This window comes from Cuculus canorus, chromosome 1 (assembly GCF_017976375.1).
Source record: "Cuculus canorus isolate bCucCan1 chromosome 1, bCucCan1.pri, whole genome shotgun sequence".
NCBI lineage: Eukaryota > Metazoa > Chordata > Aves > Cuculiformes > Cuculidae > Cuculus > Cuculus canorus.
The window spans coordinates 93074957-93098189 of NC_071401.1; the positions used below are offsets into that span (position 1 = coordinate 93074957).

General features: G+C 37.9%; 1 protein-coding gene across 1 annotated transcript; it reads right to left on the reverse strand.

Moving 5' to 3' along the window:
* Positions 1-1962: 1962 nt before the first annotated feature.
* On the reverse strand, positions 1963-22923 carry FAM3B (FAM3 metabolism regulating signaling molecule B). Its single transcript, XM_054060824.1, is given in 13 exon segments — positions 1963-2048; positions 2398-2459; positions 2887-3032; positions 3034-3079; positions 3820-3907; positions 5077-5086; positions 5088-5131; positions 7389-7455; positions 8147-8262; positions 9080-9156; positions 9158-9212; positions 16906-17068; positions 22846-22923. Coding segments are annotated over 13 exon segments (1038 nt in total).
* Positions 22924-23233: the final 310 nt, after the last annotated feature.

A 23233-nucleotide genomic window follows, 5' to 3' on the forward strand; every position in this document is an offset into this window, starting at 1 on the left:
TAATATACTGTTGGCTAGGTCACTTTATCTGAAGCACAGGAGAGGTTTGATTTCAGTGCAATGCTATAGTATCCCATAATATCCCTAGGAAGCACATAAAAGGCACCTGGACCCCACTGCTTTAAACCTCCCATGGAATAAGCACTGAAGTATCTGCACAGAAGCTTTGCCCCACACAGGCTCACACGGAAGCTAGACACCTATGACAGCTCTCCCATCTTGCTAAAATACGTGTGTAAGGAACAGTAGCAGATGCAGAGAGAAGTTTTCTTAACTGCAAAGTAGTCTGCAGCAGCTAGAAAACCTTGGCTTTTCCATCCAAATCCCTAAGTTTCAAGGATGAGGCCAAGTTCAGTATGTGCTGCAACAGTTTGCATGCGTTTACCACTAGATGCGTAAAAGCAATGTACACAACTTGTAGGATGAACAAGCAAAAAGAACAAAAAAAGAATGACCTAGATATAGAGAAATATTGAAACAGCTATTTAAGTACTCAATTTGTAACCACCTCATCAGGAGCAAAGTGAGAAGCAGCAACCGTTGTGAGTCTGCCAAAGTAAAATTGAGTCAAACTAATTTAACTGCTTTCTTTGGCAGCATCCCTGAGCTATGGAACAGTTTACAAACTTGTAGCAGGAAACATACCTTTAGGGACTGGTGGAGGATGCAATATCAGAAAGCTGCTGGGAATACAGCAGTGACTACAAGTAGGTAGTGGGAACTGCTACAAGGGTAGAGATCTAGAGCACTGCTGAGAGGGCTTCAACCAGGCAACGTGGAGAGCAAGAGCAGGCTGAGTCCCTGGCTGTTGGCAGCCACCATTTCAGGTCAACACTTCCCATTTATTTCTGCCAAGAGTCTAGGATGTGGGATGCTTGTAAGTAGCTGCTCAGAGTGCTGTAACCCATTCAAAGCACAGCACATCAAGAAAGTTGACACTAAATGAATGTTTTATTGTTGAGGAAAATGTAAAGAAAGAATAAATTATACCAGATAGGTTCAGTCTAGGGATGAGCAGGTTGATAAGGACAATCATCAAATACATGATAGACTAGAATAAAAGCAACAATGATGAGTGTTTCTCCATGTAATTGCCTTGGTCCTTTTAGGTTAATTCAGTATATTTGGGAAACAGAATAACAGTGAAATGCTATAGGAAGGAACTTAAGCTGTGGAATCTGCTATATGGGGGGCTTTTGAACAACAGCAGAGACAAACACCAGTCAAGAAAGGTCCAGACACACTTGATGTGTTTGAGAAAAAGGGAGATTGAAGCTTTCTTATAACCATGTGTTTGATTCTACAGTCAGCAGGAATAACAAGCTGGCATAAAGTTACATTTTTAAAAATGAATTAAACTTACAGGAAGAAAAAATAATCAAACAAAACATGTAGATTTGCAGCTTAAATTTAGTAAAATAATTCAATTAACTTGATTGTTACTTGTTAATACTGACATTCCATGTTGTCAACATCACCAAAAACAGCTCAACAAATGTCACTGCTATTTCCATACGTTTCTGAACAGAAGGTCACTAATAAACTAGCAGCAAAATAATTTGCTTTATTGCTAGCGATTTTATTTACAATTTAGACTAAGTTCTATTTGTATATTTGTCTTTAGAAGGAACAAAAAGAAAACACATATTAAAACCAAATAAACAACAAACCCACTAAAATTACTAGTGATCATGAATAATCTCTTTAAAAAATCCTGGTATTTTATGACTGACTTCCTGAACATCGTAATTCCAAACCAGGGTATCATTTCCATTTGCCATCAAAATAGGTATTTGTTTTCAGATTAAACTAAAACCTCAGAGAGGAAAGAAAGGTTAAAAAATGTGGATATGACCTATTTTACAATTAGTGTTCAGATGCTTATTAGCTTCTGGAGGCAATTTAATAGAATCATAGCTATAAAAATGTAGAATCACCTCTATTAATGAGGTACGCATTTGTTCAGATCAGGTTTCTTGGGATACAGCCTTCTATTTGGACTTCAGCTGGCCCACCACCATATTTGTTGTTCTTCTTGTCAGAGTGCTCTGGTTTTTTTTTTAAAAAGAAATAATTTTTAAAAAAATCAGTATTTGGGTTGCCATTTACAAACTGGTTCGTTGAACAACAGAAGGGGTGTAATGGGGTAGGACTGAGAAGTGTAGTAGTGCATTGCACATCTTGTGTGATATAATACATGAGATTCCGCCAGTTTCTCTCTTACACAGAGCGCTTTACTTATTTCCCAGGTGGTTCTCATAATATACATTAAATTGAATACCTTTTTCTCACAGAATATCAGTCATGTGAAGAAAATTGCAACAGTATTCTGGGAAAAAAAACAACTATGGAAGTTTCACGTCTTTGGAGGGAGTCAGTGTCATCAAGGGAACTGACCTCTGTATTGGGTTTTTTGTATTTCTGTCTGTCTCTCTGTCATACAGATGAACACTACTGGGCTTACAGAAAGCAAATACAACAAGATGACAAATGCAAACAGAACTCTGATATAAAAATGGTATCTTCGGTCCTCTTGAAGCCTGAGGGCAAGGTGCTCAGAAAAGTTTTGTGATGGAAGCGTTGCTGTATATGCACGGCCAATTTGAGACAGCCAAATTTTAATATATAAACAATCCTTAGCATTTGTCCTTCCAGAAGAAAATATAAGTCTCTGTATGGCATGTCAGGTTGGACATTTCACAACTGAGACTCTCTAGAATTGCCAGTCACCTCTAGAATTTGTCTACAGATGATTTAATGCTGGTGTGGTGTAAGTCTATACTGTACATGGCCCAGATCCAAAGCAAAGGATTAAGACACATTAAAGAACCTGCTTTGTATGACTGAGGCTTACTGAACAGACCACAGTTATCAAAGCTAACCTACGAAATCTGCACCAGAAGGTTACACCTGATATACAGACAAATACAAAGTGAAAAGAAAATTAGTCTGACCTTTTCTTTTTGTATATTATCTGGCAGCTTGAAGCCTTTGGCAGCTATAAAAGCCCAGCTTGGCCTGAACTTCATATTTCCTTACTTCCCAGCTTTCCCACTAGTTTTTGGCACCATTTTTCAACCTAGGGAAACTTAATGAAAAAGAGTGTTAAAAATTCAAGACATGAAAAATGCCAAAAATCAACACAGCTGATTCATGTTTTACATTAGTAGGTCAGCAGAAGCAACAATGAGGAGTTAAAAAAATCCTCAGAGCTGTCTTAGTTGCATGCCGTTAAACTTACAGAGCAAAATTCTTTTGCTTCCTCCTCTTTACATTCTTTATGTTAATACAACCTGTTTGTAAAAGCACAGCAGGAAGAAAAATGTTTCTAAAATACTATTTGATGTTTCAACCTTTATTAAATAAGGACAAGGTCATCAGATGTTTATCAACTAAGTTATTAAGTCTTTCCCTTTGTAATTACCATATCATGAATTCGAATTAAAAAAACCTTAAGATTTGAAAGCTCTTGAAGAATCAAATTAAGAGGCAAGAAGGAATGCAAACTACAGCCATTATATTTGGAGGTGTGAATATATTCTTAATAGAAGATTGTGACCCGGGGTAACAGCAGTGCCCCTTATGAGGACAAGTGGTGATTGTAAACAAATATAACAGTATCTATCCATCTTTGGAAACATCAGTATACATAATACGGGCAAGCAGTGAATGGACATGGACTCAAAACTTTCAGTCAGGAACTGAGAGACAAATATGACGATAGAGTGATATTTATCATTCCTTTACACTTTCATGCAATAGTGATTTTAAAGCTATTTGTAGTTCTCTTCCTCAGTCTGTCACAAATAACTTGCTTACTGTGTGCTTCCATCATCTTGAGTCACCATCGAAAGGAGGGATCCCTCTGGTGCATTGTTAATGAAAGTTGTCATCTCTCCTGAATGGTCTGCCGAATCAGTTGCATACTGATTATTCATTAGACAAATATCACATTCCACCTAGTTTCGACTTTTCACATTTTGGCCATGTCTATTCAAAATGGAACCTAATTAGGCAATTTTTCTGTTTACAGGCAGAAGGTTTAATCCTGAAAGGTGCAGACACCTGCTAGTTCTCAATGGAGGCTAGGAGAGCTTGGATTGACCTGCATTTCCCAGCAGTAAAGATACTTCTGAACCTCTACAAAAGCCATTTATGCCTAGGGTAAGTATATAGATGGATTCTCATGTTTACCTCACATAATGCTATACATGCAGGCAAAGCATACTAGCATACTGACTGTACAGCTGAGTTACACATTCCACTGTACACCCATTTTTATTAAGTGGTAGCCTATTTGCAGCACTGAGCTGTTCCCTGGTTTTGCAATTCCTGAACATATACAAGACACCCGTTTTCCACAGGAAAAATAAAAAAAAAAGTAACAGGAGCCCTGGAGACATTAAAATCTACACACTGTGTATAAAATTGTAGCCCCATGACTATTCCCAGTGTGACTGCTATTCATGCATATAAGGTCAAAAGCACTCTTAAGCGGTCAGGGAATCATCTTCCAGTGCCTGATAGAGTTCTGTTTCTCCATCCTAATAGGTAAGGAAACTTATTCAAGGGTTGGAAAACATGTTAAAATCTATTTTTAAAGATCATTTTTCCAGCTACATGAAGAGATGTTAAGAGACGGTTTAGTATATTTCCCATGATGATTTCACAACTAAAATAGAACAAAATATGCCAGGAAAAGGAGGTTTGCTGAGTGAAGTATCTGGATGCGGAACCCACTTAAGTGCTATTCCTACCAGAGTGAAATAATGGAAAAAAACCAAAAAAGACAATTAAATAAAATGACATTTTGACATTTCTCTTTTTTTAAAAAAAAACAAGACCAAAAAAAAGACACTTTACTGTCTCATCCAACAGGAGAAATTTGGCTTTTCAGGCAAAATTTGTCATCAGATCTGGCCAGAGCATATTTTATGAACACAACAGCTGTTTCTTTCTAGCTGATCTCTGTCATTAATGCAAACATGGTAATTTGAAAGAGCAGGATAATTATATAAATTTAAGTCCTTTCTTAAAAAAACATTAACAAAAGCTCTGTTGCACTCTTTTCTCCACCTCCATTCCACCTCCATGTTGAAATATCTTGCTGATGAAACTTTTCCTGTTTTAACTGCAATTAAAAAAATGTTGTGTAAATATGAACAAAACTGATTAACTTTAACAAGCATATACAGTGTTTTTAGCTAAAGTTAGGCATATGTAGTTTGAGGTATTATTGGGCTTTTGAGTTTTCTTTTGTTTAAGTTTTTAAAGTGGAAGGAATGTGGAATAATTTAAGCTTAAGATTTGGGGAGCATATTATGTTTCACATAGTCTTTGAATCATTGAATATGTCTAAAATATTTTTATTACTGTTTTCTTTTAAAGAAGGAATTCTCTTCACTGTGTACTTCTGTATTTTTATGTATTCATATACTATCCTATGTCACAACCATAAATTGGTTGAGGCGAACGCTATTTGAATGAGCTTAATATTGTTCTGTGCAGTGTTTCAGACGTGCAAGCTTACATACTATTTGAGTCTCAGTGTACGGAAACTCACCACTCATCATTACTGTGTCAGAAATTAGGTGTGCCAACAATTAAGCATTCCAAAACATTTTGGTAGATATTCATATTAATTATGCTGCTGTTCAGATGGCTATCTTTATTTAAACAATACATGCACGATTGGAAATACTTGCCAAATTTTTAAATCCATGCTGAGTTAATTGATTTTTATCCAAGATTTTTATCTTTGCTATCTTTGCTTATCTTTGATCCATATATAGTAGAATCATGAAGGCAAATTCTTCTGAACATAGGATTATAAATGGCAGGTTTCTCAGGCTGATGAGGGGAAAAGGTGGCAAAAAATTCCATCAGTGGTGTAACAGCATTCTGGAACTGGGTTTCCTCTGAGCAAAGATCACAGAAAAATGGAAGAGGCTGTAGTGGAAACATCAGAAAACCACAAAATCCTTTCTCTCCTTCTGTGTTGTTAGTTTGGGCTTAATATTTCTGTCTTTCTTCTAGGAAAAGGCCATATTCATTCAGAGAAGAAATAGTTATCATTATGGAATAAAATACAAGTATGATGCCATAGGAAACTTACTGAGCATAGTCATTAGCTTGACTGATATCATTAGAGAACGTGTACAAAATATTTCTCACTAAACATTGGTTCAAGATAATTGGACAGATTTACCTGCAGATGGAGATGAAAGTGTAGTTAAAATGACTATATGTTCAATGAAAGAAAAGGCTGTTTGAAAATGTGTAATACGTGATATATAATTTCTTTTTCCTCACTAATGTCAGACCCAAAGACAATGCTAATTCCCTGCTACTGTTTACTATAATTTTGCTTATGCAGTCAGGAAGAGCATTTGCCCTCTTACTCTACAGCTCTATGCCAAAACCTTGTTTTTAACTACTTAACTACTAGAACCAGCAAAGGTTTTATGATTCCTTATTGGAAAAAAAATAATGCAGTAGGTAATTGGGGAAAAAAAATGGAACAGGTTCTTGTCTATGGTAATTTAACCCAGCGACTTCAGCAAAATCATGCAAGTTTAGACAAGGTCAAGATCTTACTTAAGCAATATGAAGACAAAAAACTGCAATGTAAGTGTTTTGTGATCAAAGCCAACTTGATGTGCATCAGAACTCCCTTTCTTCCCCTCCTCCACAAGATTTAAGCACTCTCTTCTCTCAGGATCCATTATTTAATGTACTGTGCTTCATTACCATTCCCATTCAACTAAGTTAAAATGGAAGATATGGAATAAACTGCACCTTCTGCTTTCCAATAGCTCCTACTATAAGCAAAGACATATAATTACAGTTTAATATTAATGAAGTTTTGGGTTTATCTTTCTGTCCAAGTCTGGAAAGACACTGTCAAAGTCCGGAAAAGGAATTTGTACCTGGGGCAGAACTGCAATTCTCAGTGCCTGTTTGCCCCTTAGTCAGTCGGACAGTTGATATTTTATATCAAGGACTCAACTTGAAAGTTCAGTCCTTGATTCTGGAGATCAGGGTTTATTATCAGGAACTGCACACCCAAGAGTTGCTATGTTACATAAGCAGCAGCTTTTTTTTATCTAATAAAACACACATATACTGCCTCTGTACACATGTTTTCTATTTTCTTATACTGATTACGAACATATTTATTTTATCTAGAAGACTATTTCTCTCAAACACAGATTTTTTTTTCCTTACATTTAACATAAATCAAGTTTGCAATTTTCCCCTTTCCCTTCTCTTCCATACTAGCCAGCAAAACCCCCCAAAAATCAAACACCACCCCCTCCAAGAACCTTTGTAAATTACTGGAGTACAAGGGTATGTCTCTCTCTAAATTTTTTTTTCCTCTTACTTACAATTCACAATGGCAATGTTTGTACCTCTTCTAACATTCCCCTTCTCTTCACTCATAAGCCTGGAATCAAAATGAATACAGTAGCAGTAGAATGCATCCATCCAGAAGCTCTGATCCAAAGTTACATTTACCAATGCTAAGTCACTTTTTGATGTTCCTGTTTTCTTCAGTTATTTAATTCAAGTAAACAAGAGCTATGGCTTAAAAATCTTATGCATTACATCAGTCACTTTCCTTCAATGATGCACAATGAGCCTTTAAAAATGAGCCAGATCAAGGATGCGCTGTGTACATATGCAGCCAGAAAATTAAAGTAGAAACAAGCCAATATGAATGTGGTTTTGTGGCAGTATTCTTTGCGGACTGCATCTACACCAAAGATCATTGCAAGGTTTTGGAACCACTCTACCTGTCCAGTTTAAAAAGCCATGAAAAAACTTGACTTTCAGAAGGTATTGACCATTCAATATTCTGTAAATTGGTCATCCCAAACCATTAAGATTAAAAATCATAACTGAAACTAACAGTTGTATGCAGCTTATGTGAAGGAACAAAGAAAATAACCTGAGACTGGGTATTTTTTAAAAAAGGGCAGAGGGGAAGAGTTAAATACTGTCAGATATATTCTGAAGTTTATCACCAGAATAGGAGCCCTGTTGGTAGGAGCTTACTTGCTGCCAGTGAATCCAAATTAACACCCTTCTTCACACTACAAAGCCTGAGATTTAAAGTTAGACAAGTACTCACAGCTCATCCATCCATGAAACAAATTTTAGCCAGCTTTGCTTTGCCACCACCACTAAGGATTCAATAGGCATAGTCCCCAGGTGGGCAGGGAGACCAGTGATCACACTTCTGCCTTTTTGTGAATGGGGCTACAATAACAAAGAAGAGAAAACGTTTTCTTGGATGCTACATAAATATTTTCTAGATGGAAAGAATCACTTAATATCAATATCACTTAATATCCTAAGCCCAAACATATATAAACAAAACTCAGTCCCCCTGGTTTTCCACTATCATGGCAACATTATCACAGATTTGCCTGGGCTTTGAGTTATCATTAACTTTCAAACAGCTGCTGGGACTAAGGGCAAGCTTATTTAAAGAAAAATGCCCCGAAGAATATGTTCTGATTTGAATCTAGAGTAATTTTTTGTGCTATTTCATATAACATGAAACAGGTGCTAGAGGCATGAAGGATCCATCACAGTAGCTTGAAATTAATAGTTCTAATTCACATTTTAAGCGTTTTCCACATTATAACAGTCCCAGAATGAGAAAAATGTACATGTTAAGCCAGCCAGTCCGATTAGTGGGAAAAACCAATGAGAATTTAATCACAAAGTTTAGTTAGTGATTCAATAGTTTACCTCGACTGTGAAATATACATCAGAGAACCAAAGCTGAAGCTGCAGGTTTGTGCTTATATACCAGCAAATAAAGTGTTCTTACACTACTGTTCAATTAATGATATCTGAATACTGGCAAGTATAGGCTGATATTGTGTTTCTTCAAAGACAGAGTCTAAGAAATAGTTCAGACTTGCACTAATTAATTAACTTCACAAAGCAAACTTCATCTTTACCATAGCACATACCAAATCACTTATTAGCTAACAAGCCATTTATCCTTTACCATGTAAATACACAACATTAGATAAAGTACAAGAAGAAAAATACAATTACACACCCCTCAATAGTGGTTTCTTTCCAATGTCTTGAAGATTATCAACAGAAGATTTTATTGTCTCTTTGGGCAAGAAAGCATCCCATGTGCCAAGCAGCCAACGATGTCAACAGGAGCCCTGCTAATTTCACAAAAACTGCCAAGGGAACAAAAATAGAAAACCACAGAGGTATAAAGATGTTTTCATAGCAACACACAAAATTTTGTATTTTCCCTGGCACTGGTACACAAACTGGCTATTTTGTTTCTGATAGACTATGTTAACCACAGTCTTCAGAGATGTGGCAAGAGAGTATTTGTTGTAATTCCATCTCTGTCAATCCCCTTCCATTTCGGAAGCTTGATCTTCAAGCAGAAAACTCTCCTCAGGACTCCCCTCAATCCACATTTGTAATATAACAAGGCAACATGAAGTTCAACTTAATCCTAGTAGGATTTGAGATCTTAAAATTAAGTACCAGACACTACACATGACTATACAGGTAGAATATTGTTACTATTGATTTTCTGTAATAGGCAGACACTAAAGGGATGGTTTAAAATGCTGACCACACAGGGAACTCCCTCCATCCACCATTTTGAAACGTTGGGTAAAAATAACTGAAGAAGGCTCAAATAATCTCATTCATACAATAAGGTCTCATCATATTCAAACATGCCTAGAGTGCCTTTTCTCTGTTATATCACACTTTCCATGGACTGCATCAGCAGTGCATCTACACACTACAAAAACCACAGGATCCACAGTTTTGCTGAGTATGAAGAAATAGAAATCAATTCCATATTGGATATCTCCTCTTCTTCCTCATTAGAAATGCTAACACACGTTCCTGATCTATAAGAAATGCACCACCTAATTTATGATGCTCAACAACAAAATACCACACTTCAATAGTGAAATACTGATGTTTTGATGTCTCAAAACACTTTCTGATCTGCAAATAAACATGTCCTAGAACATAACAATCTGTTAAAGTGAAAATGGAGAATTCTTTATTTCATGGTCTTGAAAATCAAGTTCAACAGAACCGATGTCCAAAATTATCCGGTGTGTTCATTTTGCCAGCCTGCTAGAAAATATTGCACATTACCTAGGCCTAAACCTTCCTTATAACCGTTTACATATGAGAAGATATTCACTTCCTTCTTGGATCTGCTTTTTAAAAATGTTATGATTTCTGCCCTACCCCTTCTCTAGAATAAGGACGGATTGTTCACTTGTTCTCCTCAAGTCCTGTTTTGCAGGTCCTGTTTTGCTCTACTGTGAATTCTGCCCAATTGTTCTGTGTCTTTTACTGCAGAATAGACACACGAGTCCAACACATACATTCTGAAGGCTCTACTTCTGGTTATTCATGCCAGAAGGTTGTTTGACTTCTTAAGAGTAGACTTTTTAATACACTCAGGTTCCATTTATAAACCAGTTTATAACCACCACAAAGACCAGATGTTTTTTCCTGTAAAGATTCTACCTTTCTAGCTACTCTCTGTTATGTATTCGTGCATGTGTTTTTTCCTGCCTTCTACCAAGCTTTAAAAACAAGAAGCCTACCAAAACATTGCAGAAAATACAGACCGGTAAAGTTTAAACTAAGAAGTGCTGTCACCTGAAGTGGCCCTTCTTTGTAACAGCAACAGAAGTAGCAAGTGGACCTCTTTGACCTTAACTGAAATACAGCTGTATTCTAGCCCTTGAGCCGCAGCAAGAAAGAAAGCAGATCATTATGAACATTGAAGGTTCTTTTGTAAATAATCCCAGTTTCTTATTCCTGCATCAGAAAAACAGGAAAAAAAAAAAAGAGGACAGTAAATCCTTTCAAGATACTGATCCGAGATCCTAGAATATGTCGTGTCATTGTGCTTAGGAGTCATAAGTGTGTGCAGTTGTGTGAGCGTAAGGAAGGTAACTGTGAGAAACTTATTACATCAAAGGATTAAGATTGAGAAAATAATATAATGAATCGTCAGAGATATAACAAGTTTCTCAATTATCACCTCAGTCTAAGAGAAATCTGTCTTACTCTACCACTAGTAGTGATACAAACTTGCACTAAAATAACACTGAAAATTACTCCAACATTTAATTCATGCAGTGGATGTGAACAATGACAAAATTCACAAAAGAAGGAAGCTGCAGGGACCATGTAGAATGAAACTTAGGTGCCTTTTCTCTTTTTGACTATTAACCCACCCCCCAGATTAATACACAAAATATATTTAATCTGTAAAGGAGATCAAGTCACAAGTTTCAAAGACAAAACCCAGGAAGAATTAAGTGAAAAATACAACGAGTGTTTATGATTTCAGCGATTGGTTTTTTTTGAGTGGGGTGGGGCGAGGGCGCATTGTAATGATCTATGATATGATCTGCCAGATTTTGTTTTGCTTTTTCTGTTATCAGCTTACTAGCTTTATCTCTACAGTGATTTTGCACAGTTTTTCATCAAAACTATGGAGCAACTCTGTTGCAAAACAGGCTCAACAACACAGCATTTTACCTAAGTAGAAAAGAAAGTACAGAATGTCCAACTATGTTATTATATTCCATATTTTACTTAAACTGCAGACTTCTGAAACAGTTTTAAAATACACCTTTTAAGGAATACATTTACTGACTCTCCTGCACAGTTTGCACTTGGTTCTCAAAACTGCCAGAAAACATTTCCGCTGTCAATCAACTACTGGGTTTGCTTTTTTTTGATTCAGAAGGCACTGGGGACCACATCGAAGCTGGGTCCATCTCCATCTCTTGGATTTGCTGACGGTACCTGCACACTTATAGTATAAAACCCTACACAACAGCAGCTAAGCCATAACCTCAGACAAACTTAAGGTAGTTAAGAGAGCTCCAGATTTGCTATCCACAGCAGTTAGGAGTTGCAAAATGCAAAGCCTGTTCTATATTCACAAAAGACAGGCCGCTGAGCAGAGGCTGTGGCTCCACAACTTGGCTCAGCACCAAGGAGCAAGCAGCATGAGGACAGAGTGCCGCAGAGGGGCTTTCTGTGCTCAGGCAGGTGGCACAAACCTACCTTCTCTCCGTTTCTGCCACGGAGAGGTACTCAGCCAAAGACACTCAGCAATGCTCACAGATAAGAGGGCATAGAGGAGTAGGGAAGAAGAAAACATGTGGACAGTCTTGATGGTGGTGTGGCAGGACACGTAAAACAGCAAAGCAGCAGGAAAAGAAGATGATTAGCAGTCCCACCTCATAGCAACTCCCAATTTCTTTTCTCCCTCAGGTGCTTGCTTGCCCCTTGGCAGCAACTAAAGCACTAAACATAAGCATAACATCATTACTTTTTGTGCTTGGCTGTCTTAAAATGCCCATGCTGCCACACCTGGCTAATACGCACCCACCCGTATACAGCAGAGCAGGAAAAGAATCGACTTAAGACTCAAGCTAGAATTATCCCAAGCTAAAAATTTGCGTCACCCTGGCACAGCCAGTTGAACCCCACTCCCTGGTTATCTCAAGTGATGCCTCCACCACCTGGGAGAACCGTGGGGCACCTTGAGGGTACAGAGCGAGGAGAGGGGACGGACACCTTGCCTTTCTGGCCGCTTTGCCCTTTGGTCATGGTGGTGATACCAAAAATGCTGGCAAATCAACCCTCTAGGACTCGTTCTGGAGTTTCAGAAAGCAAGCATCCTTGATGAGACCTGGGCAACATGAGATCATGATTGATCTCCATCAGCCGTGTGCAGGGAGACAAAAGCTGGATACGGAATCTATTTCCCACTTACATGCATATGTATAAATTGTCCCAGAAATCTTATGCATATTCTATTACTCTCCAAGGATTAATTTTAATATTATTATAAACTTCACAACTCTCGCTAATTTGGAGATGGCTCCAGCTCTGCCTGACCCTGCATTGGAGACAGAAACTCCAAACAGAGGTGATTGTAGAAGAAGAGACATCAGTTCAGCACAGATCATACTTCACACAAGGCATTATAATCTTCAAAGAATGAACAATGTCTGGAAAAACACTGTCTAAAGGAAAATATGCTATCAGAGGAAGAAACTATGCAATGAGAGGGACATTCTAACTTTCAAAACCCACGATTGCTTAGATGAAACTTTACTTTAGCTTAGATCAAAATATTACACTTTTTGTAATAGTAACTATTTCTTGTATCAGCGAGGATGACTCGGTCGCATCGTGGCCTCACGTCACCTCCTTGGCAAAGGCAGTGAAGGAAGAACTTAGTACTTATAATGGGCGCAGCTGCTCTGGAGAAGAAGGCATGTGGGATTAGGGGAAGGAGGATTCACTCACCAAACCAACCCTTTTTTGAGCCAGCCAGACAGGACCATAGATGCAACCTAAAAACTCAAACATAAGAGGTAGTGCTAAAAGTTATTTTCCGCAGAAAACAGCCAAGTGGCTGGCAGGATCAAAAAGAAGACTTGCATGCCATCCAGCAACCCATTCAAAAAGCTGTTTCCTCCCAAATTTCAAAACGAACCAGCTATTTTAAAGTCTGTTGAACCCCACCCAGTAAACAAGCAAGCTACGAAAGGCTTTTTTCTGACAATGGCCCATATGTGCCTTGTGTTGTAGTTGTCAAGGACACAGGACAGGGACCCACTGGAGCCACCTCATCTTTCCTTCACTCACCACCACAGCACCAGGACGACACAAGCCCTACCACGGCACCAGCCCACCGGGCTGAGCCCTTGTTTCATCTTTTCTTGCGATGGGCCCTGCCACTGCTGTGAGCAAGGTGTTGTGCATCCTTACCTGGATGTTTCCTTCCCAGTGATGTAGCTTGTAGTGCTCAGTCCTTGATTCCCATCACTCCGCCAAATAACCTGGCACTGATTGCACTTGGGATGTGGAGCAGCACGCCTGCTTTTCTCCTGTTCCCCAGCCTCTCAGATGAAACTATAGCGCTGTACTGGGAGTGCACATTTTCTAGCCCGTGGCAGATAACACGAGATAAAAGCATTGCTCACCAGGAGCCCCACATCATGGGCTTGATTTTCCGTTTTTAAAACTTCCGGTTTCCAACATGCTGTGATTGATAGGTGTTTTCAGGCCTGGGTGGGCGCTGAGCCCTGCAAGCAGCAGTCAGTCCTGACCTTGGACTGAGGAATCACAGTTTAGCTCAAGGACAGCTCCTAAGGACTGAAGTATCCATTCAAACATGTTCAGAAAACTGAGCTAAAGACCCCCAGGTTGGGCAAACCCAAGTGATTTCATTTTGAAGATTGCTCAAACTACTCTGTGAATTATTTTTTTCCCTTAAAACTCCCTGATTTAGTTTTCCTTATATTTCTTCGTTCCCTCTGCCTCTAACGACACACAGAAATTATGTTTAGTTCAGCAAACAGAATAATAAAATCCTGCAGGAGGGCATATAACAGGACCTCATCCAGACTGGGGCTTTTGCCTTCCTCCCAGGACACCCATGAAAGCTATAAATGTTTCCAGTCCCTGGAGAAGAGGTGTTTGTCCTTTTCTCCGAGTGGGATATTGTAGTATCCTGTAAATGACAGGTAAAACCCAAGGGAGTAATTACTGCTGGTTATTTTCAAACATACTGGAGCCTGCAAATGACAACCAACATCCAATAAATCCTAGGCATGTGAATAATTAAAGCAGCATCACGGGACAAATAAACTTAAGAAACAAAAAGCATAGGACAGAAAGGAAAAGAATTTATGAGTGGGTAAAAGAAAGTAAAGGACAACACTGTTCTGGGTTACTTTCTCAAATACGCAATTCTTTCTGCAGGAACAGTTGTCCTGCAAGATTACACACAAAATGGATTCTGTGGTAATAAAGTATTGAAACTATTTTTAAGAGTGCCTTTCTATCCATTAAACAAAAAATAATGCATCTTTAAACCCAAAATCCTGCAGTTTGTGGTAGCCAAATGAAAAAGTCTACCACTTTTATTGAAGCAAGAAAAAATAACTAAGACTCAGGATGATTTAATTTTGAAATAAATTTATTATATGTGCATTGGTGGATTACAGGCTCTACAGATAAAAATTTTAAGCCCCTAAGACCTTTGTCACCATCTCAACACCTTACTGTAAAAAAACCTTATCATTAGCAATAGGTGTCTATTTAATAACTGCCAACATACCTGCTTTTACCCACCAAAAAAAGTAGCAGGTTACTTAGTTTTCATAAACCGCATTGAGTCCTCTCTAGCTGAGAGGACTGTAAATACAAAAAGACTAGGAAACTTTAAAATATTTTACTTCAAGATATCACACTTTTGTGTCTGCAAAAGAAACATGATACTGTTCATTCTTTAGTAATTAATCAAAGATGTGAGATGCAGAGCACTTTCAGAGGTATATTTCTGTTCTTATTCTGTAAACACTCATTTTGTATTTTGAAAGCTTACAGAAAAACTTGCAAAACATTAGCATTCACTCCCAATGCTTGTGAGGCTGTAAGACCCTTCCGTGATAAGCAGCAGAGGAAATCCACCTAGGAAACAAACAACCTTTGCAGATGCTAAATGTGCTTACGCATTAGTCTTCTCTTATCATCACAAAAGTCACAGTCCTTAGAGAAAATTTATGGGCATTTGCTAACACTGTAAGATTACAAGAGAGCAAGTTCCTGCTTGCCCTTCGAGCCACTGTACCTCCAGAGTTATTTTCTGCATCCACCCCACCTGGCTAACAAATTAGCAAAAGTGTCACTCCAATTCTCGCAGCTATTTAATTTACATGTTTCCTGCTCATCCACAAGTGGCCAACAATGTATTTTTTATCCTGCTATGGTAAGTTAAACTCATTGAATGATTTAAAATGGTGGCAGAGTTTTTGAGGCAGAGAAAGAATAATGTACCAGTTCTTCGCTTGTAGAGGTCACAAGGACTTCAAGGGCTACTAGAAAAACTAGACCATACAAAATATGTAACTGATGTTTAAGTTAACTAATTTTACCTAAGACTTAGAACAGATAAGAACATACACATGGACAACAGGGGCAGCAATGTGGAAAAGCAATTAATTAAGCTGCTGCAACTTATCCAAACTTCACTGCGTGCCTCTGCCCATAATTCAGGTAAAACTTCAGCATCCTGAATTGTGGTAGCATGAAGAGTAATATGGAGAAATAGGTATTTAAATGTATATTTTAATACAACGATTTTTTTTTCCTGGTATACTTTGAATGGCTTTGTGAAACCCAGAAGCAACTACTTAGAACAAGATGACAGTTTTTAGATACTTCTAAATTCTTAACACCTTCCCCCCAGATACGCAAAAATGGATCATATAACAAAAGGCAAGCAATGATTACTTTCAGTAATGTAATCATTCAGAAAACCTGTAAAGCTAGTGAGTCTAGCTCCTGGGATGTTACTGATCTGTTAAACAACCTTAAATAACTTGAAATCGTATAAGGTGGGCCTCACTTGTGTACTTTTCGTATGCTTTATTAATCCAGAAATACACAAGGAAAATACATTCAATTGCACTTCATTCAGATAGAAGATGTAGACTGGCAAAGTTTCCTCAGTACTGGAAGCAATACTTCAACACATTATAGGTCCAAATCTAATAATATTTTATACATAGTGACCCAAACTTTTCAGAAGAGGAAGGCAAGGGGAGGAGGAACGACAAAATGAGGGAAAGGAAAATCCTTCTGGTAAAGCTGAATACTTGAATATATCTTTACACAATTCTGCAGGATGACTGTTGTCTGTTTTCTTGAATTGCTGCTGTCAGCACAATTATTGAGCCTAGAGGTCCCTATTAGCACAGACCCTGTGCAGTCCCACATGGTCTACAGAACAGTTCACGTCCAGATTTGTCTGTAAATCCACATAATCTAGTAGAGATTTACCAGAGGGAGCTGGGTTGGCAAGATCCTTGCCACCAGCAATTCCAAAGCACTTGTAGCTTGTTGAAAAGACATCCCATGGTGTGTCCTGGAGCTCTTCCCTGATGCTTTCTGCCAACACCAGGTTTCTCAACAGGGACTCACAGCCTGACGCTGCTGTGATGGGCTCAGGTCACCTGAAGGTGATACTGAGGTTCTAAAAGAGAGAAAAAATACATTAAATCCACTTTTTTGTTAGAGCTGGATTTCTTTCAGGCCTGTCTTTTAGAGAGGGGGAGGATGGAAAAAAGATATCACACCTTACCTGTGGGCCAGGATGGCAACAGACATGGGCAATCACAGTGGGTTGATATTGCAGGACAGTGTGGCATAAAGGTGGTACAAGGTAGTCAGCGAAAGTGTATGTATAAGCAAACTAGAAAACTGCATAAAAATACATGAGCAGTTAAAAAAACAGTATAAAACACCAACTTAGAGAATATCTAAGATGAACAACAATTGAAAAATATCACATAGTAAGAATATGGAAAGATGAAGTTAATGATAAGTTTGCAATTAAAAAAAAAAAACCCAAATGAAAAGTAAGTAGTATTCTCATGCATAGGTACCTTCAGAACAGTGCTGGCTGCATGAAAATAAATAAGGTGAATAACATAATGCCTTTTTTACTCATAAAAACCAGTTTTAGCTAGCTAACAGATATAAATATCCAATATGTAAATATTTATGCATACAATGGAAGCATAGATTCTTGCAGTAACCTGTATTTCTGAGGATATACTGTTGAATTTCCTAGAAAAACAAATGATGAGTTCGAGTATAGGCAGATGTTACTTGTAAGCCTCCAGGAAGAAAAAAATAAGCGCCACACCATTTATTTTTAAAAAGAGTTTGTTTTGGTGCAGAAAGGGAAGAACAGTTAATGTTTACAGTTTAAGTGGCCATCAGAATTACATGTTGTCCTGAAAATTTACACCTTCACCTATTTGTCTCTCCTGCACTGTGGTTGTATTCTTAGCTGTATTCTTGCAATAAAGGCTGTATTCTTGTAATAAATTCTTACTTAGGTGTTTTGTACACAAACTTAAAAAGTGCATTGTCTACATGGGCCACTCTGATGGGGAAAGACAAGCAGCAGTATGAATGAACAGACAGTTCTACAGTTTTGGATTCAATAAGCCTGAAGCACTGAGGGTGCTCTGAAGATGATGGCCATTTTGGTACCATAGGAGAAGTTTAAGCACGAGAAAAAGTTTGAAAACTTGTACAGTACCTCTGCAAGCAGAGCTGTGTAATAGTAGATAGGCTTTACTGAATATGAGGACAGCAATAAGCAAAACCAGCCAGCTTTCCAAAGTGTGGAATAAAACTATCCTATCAAAAGTTTATCAACATGTGTACAACATGGTACCTTTAGGGGTAAAAGCTCAGGGCTTAAAAATAATGGACTTTTAAAACCAGACCTTTAGGGTGAGGGACAAGGAATATTACCAGATGACCAGGAGACCCCAAACTAAGGATCTTTTTAGGTAGCATTTTTTTTAAAAGATAAAAATGGAAAGTATTTTCCATAGAATTCAAGCAAGTCGCCTTTACTGTGAAAGGGCTCAAACTACTTGTGTTTGAAAAACAAACCGTGTGCGCCACCTCCCGGGGTACAAAACAGAGAGCACTGTAACCACCCTCCAGGCTCTCAGTAAGTAAGAAACCAACACTGTCAGGTTGTGTGGCCGTCTTGGGGACAGGGACATACAACTTGTATGCCTTCTCGATTTATAGTTTAAGGCAGTGGACAGTAACAGTCCAAAATATTACTTGAAACCACTCCAGATGATCAGGAACTTCATCTTCTCAGGTTAATGTTCGCTGTGCCTGATTTCTGTCCAGTTTGTAAATGAACCGATGGAAAGTTGAAGCAAGAGTGTCTGTTATTTGAGCATAAGCAGAAAAAAAATCATCTTGGAGCTAAACTTGCCTGCCTCGTCCCCTCCCTGCAGGGTTCAGATGAGATCCAAACCAGTTCTGCTCTCTTTTCAGAGCTAAAGCCAGAAGTTAGAATTGATAGACACGAAGCACTAAGAAGAATTTGGATGGATATAATTTATCAGCTTTTAAATTCATCTTAAGAGGATTTAAAAAAGGCACACAGAACAGGTTGAAAGAATTAATAATTTATTTGAAGAAGCAGAAAATCAGATTTTTTTTTTTACATAGTGTTTATCTGAAAACGGCAAGACCTGAAAGTATAAATTATCTATTTTTGGAAAATTCAGTAACGAGGCTTGACAGTAAGTGGGATAGACATCCTAGCATTACCTGAAGACTGAATTAAAAAGACGATATCCCATTTTTCAAAGTTTTGATCTTATTTTTCTTTCAGTCAATGTTACATCTCATCTATTGCCTTAAAAGAATGTCAGGCGAAATGCCTCTACAAGATGGAATCACTTCCTTAAAAGTGAAGTCCTTTCCACACTTCTGAAATAACTGTCAAATAACAGTTGATGTAGTGTTAAAGTCTTAAAAGATCTCTGCATCTCCATATAAAATTTTCAATAAAAAATACAAATTGCCTGTTTCAGATAAATCATATTTAAACCACTCAACGTTGTATAGTTTATGCACACAGAGAGTACTGGCTAGCAGGGTTTTCTTTCCAGGATACATTGCTGTAATCCATGCTATAGTGCTATCCAGAAATTGTTAGTTGTCTTTTCAGTACCACATCAACACGATTTTCTTGACTCCACTTTTTTCTCCAGAACTTTCCAAAGGATACTATATTGTGAACACAACCATTTAAACATTCAACTACATTATTCCTCTCTAATTACACAGGAATAAGCATAGTCTTTGCAGGTTAGAGATGACTCTGTGAAAATGCCCCTCTTCAAAGAGGGATGTGATGACAGGATGGTTACAATGTAGTTTATTCAAGTATTTTGCCTAAGAACACATGGCTGTAAAATCAGAGCAGGGTGAGTTGCTCAACTGGAAAAAGCCGAAGTGTCTCAGTCGGAAAGAAGAGCCAACAGACAGTAAGTGTCTGCTACACTTGGTGGTAGGACAGAAAACAGCAATGCCTTCAAGGAAGATGCCATCATCTGCTTAAAGAATGGCACAAATTCCTACAGCTCCTTATGGTCCTCCTCTCCACCCCTGTATTTCATAAAGAAAGAGAAAAAGTAAAATGTACAGGAAGATAACCAAGCAGCTAACTTATTCCAAGTGGGAAGTGAAAGAGATACAGGATTTGTGCATTTGTAGTCAAAATGCACAAAGGATTTCTTCGACACAAACTAACACAGAAGAAGTTTTGACTCTAATTCTCCTCCTAATATTAAAACAAGTATTTTCAATCTAGATGTAATTTCTAAAGCCTTACAAACTACTTTAAAACAGGTCTGCCAATGGTCCCCAAGAAAAACATGCCTTTTGTTAGAAGGATGAATTTTGGATACAGGGGTCTTTAGCTTTGAAGAACCTTTTTTTTTTTTTTTTGGTGGGGGGTGGGGAAGAGGGGAGGGTGGGAATGGGAGAACCAGGATACAATCATAAAATTCAGAAGATTTACAGTCAGTAAATTAGTAGGACAGCAGCTATAGTAAAATACATTGATTTTAAGTGATTATCATCAATTAAAGAAAGGAGAGGATACATTGAGGGCTACTTCCTCTGAAAAAAAACCCTTCTGTATCTTACTTTTTGGCTAGCTTAAAAGAAGTTCTGCATGTGCCCTCACAGTATAATCTAAAATTCCCACTATTTCAAAAACTATCCAACCACAAAGATCCAGCCAAAGCCTAGGTAAAGTGAAAAGGGAAGAAAAAAAGAAAAAAAAGCAAACAGAAACATTATTCTATTACTACTGTACAGTCACTGATGTTAGCATGTTTTAAAATGACCTGTTTTTGTTGCTTACAAACAGACTATGGCTAGAGGTGAGACATACCACTATGCTCCTTGTTATATGGAGAGGGCAATATTCAGTAACTGGCCAATGACTCTGTTTAAGGATGATCATGCCACTTATTTACCCGAGAGTGAATATTCCCAGTAGCAGCCAGAGGCAGTTAGAGTACTCTGGCTTTCAAACTACTCAGACAACTGAACCCTTAGCAAAGAAGCTAGGTGACTGACTGGTGTTACACTTAGAGCAGCCTGTCAGCAACTGCAGTCGCTCTCCCATTCTGCTCTACCAAGGTGCCTCAGCCTTGATCTGGAAGTCTGGCAGAAGACTCAATTACTTAGCATCTCCACATTTCACAACACCAGCTTCAGTCCACTGTAGCCACTCTGTCAGTTAGTGCAGATTGCAGCAGTCGCTTTTGTGGTATAGATCCACCTCATCCAGGTGTTCAGTTGAAGCCAACAATTATACTTCAGATAATGTTCCTTAAGAGCCATTACCAGGACTCTGGATTACTCACAAGCCTGACGTAATGTCTGATTAGGCCCCAGAAGCCAGAATATCTGTCTAGCTGAGAAGATTGCTTGCATCCCATTACCAATCTGTCTTCACTTCTCTGAACAGCAGCAAGAACTTCAGCAGCTAGAAATGAACAATTTATCAATCAGAAAGTCAAGTTTGACAGGAACTAATATCTTAGTAAATTGTACAGACCTTTCTTAAAAGGATCAATCTGTTATGCTCTTACAATTTTTAATGAAGTGAAAGGCAGCTCACTTATTTATCTTCCTGTAATTTCCTTTACTTTCACCTCAACTATACTGGCTTCCTTCATTATGCAGCTCATATGACTACTGATATATATGATGTTCATGTCTGAGATATAACCAACCAACCAACCAACCTAGTTGATGGAAACCTCTACAGAAATCAAAGCAGCTTTCAGCAGCACGATCATTCTGGATTATCCAAAACCTTAAGGACAACTCTCTCTCTGAAACCACGTTGTGTTAAGCAACTCTCATAAGCCTTTTCATATTTAAAAAGAAAAGGTTAATATACAAATGGCTCATGCCAACTGATACCCATCAAGTAACTGGGTAGAATACCCATAGGCTGACTTTAACTGATAAACTGTTAAGCAATTGATGTGTTAACAAAAAGATACCAAAACTGACAGCTCAGTGTGATAACAAGTAGTTAACCTGCACAGCATCAAAGCTGAGAACAGGAATAGTATATATCACTTCTATGTTGGTCCCCCACAATTCCTAAATACAAGTTCTTTCATCTTAAAAACAAAACAATCCCTTCTTCCTTCTTTTACAGAATCTGATAAAAAGACATATTAAAATTCTTCATCTATTTTCTTCAGCATTTAAATTGAGCCAAAATGCCCATGGTAATATTTCTAAAAATTGTGAGGCAGTGGGATGGAACTAACATATTCCCATGCCTGAACTCAGGTTTAACTACTTGAACTCAAATCACACATCTTCAAATCCCTAATGATTGAACTGATAGCAACAATTATCTAAAAGGCTGCATTCAATGAAACAAGTCTCTGACATTTCCATCGTATGTGATATTATTTCACATTAGGAAAACACTGGTTCTGCAAGAAATATTGATACGTATGCAGGGAATGATTTGGAGTCCTGTGATGTGGAGCACCATGCTTTGCATAATAAATACAGAAAAATTTCCAGCACCATCTTTACTTCAAGCTCTGGGGTTTTTTTTTTTGGTTTTTTTTTTTTTTTTTTTTTTTAAGGTATGGTTTAATCTTCTCTCCAAAGTTAGTTAACAGGAGCATAAAATACCTCACAGCACCCTCCTTTAAAAAAAAAAAAATCAGGGAAAGAGAACACTAGTAAGACACACTTAGTAATACTGTGGTCTATCGCTGTATTTCATCCTTCATAGAAAAATGCTCAAAAGCATTATTTTTCTTAATGTGCTGTAGGCTAAAAATGAACCCTCAAGGGTTTCTATTGCTCTTCTTGTTGCCAGAGCAACAAAGCAATACTCACCTGAATATCTGCCACTGTAAGTATCAATTTACAAGCTGAGATGAAGCTTATGCTGCTAGCAGATGTCGCTAACAGCATTTTTACTATAAGCCAAATTTTAGTAACAAGGGATGCCATGAAAACTCAAGAATATATTACTGTTTCAGTTGTGCTACTTAATTATTGCTCATATAGTTCAAGTATTTCTATTAAAATGTCTTGACCAATGACATTCAAAGTGAAAGAGTAAAACTGAAAGGCTTTGCTGTGGAATCTAGTGCACTAAAAAAGACTTCGTTAAGCAACTCAGAAGAAATCTTACATGTAATTAGAAAACATGCTAGGACCCTTTCCACATAAATTCCTTCTTAAAACTTTTCTTGGTAAGGACACAGGAGGATAGGTGGGG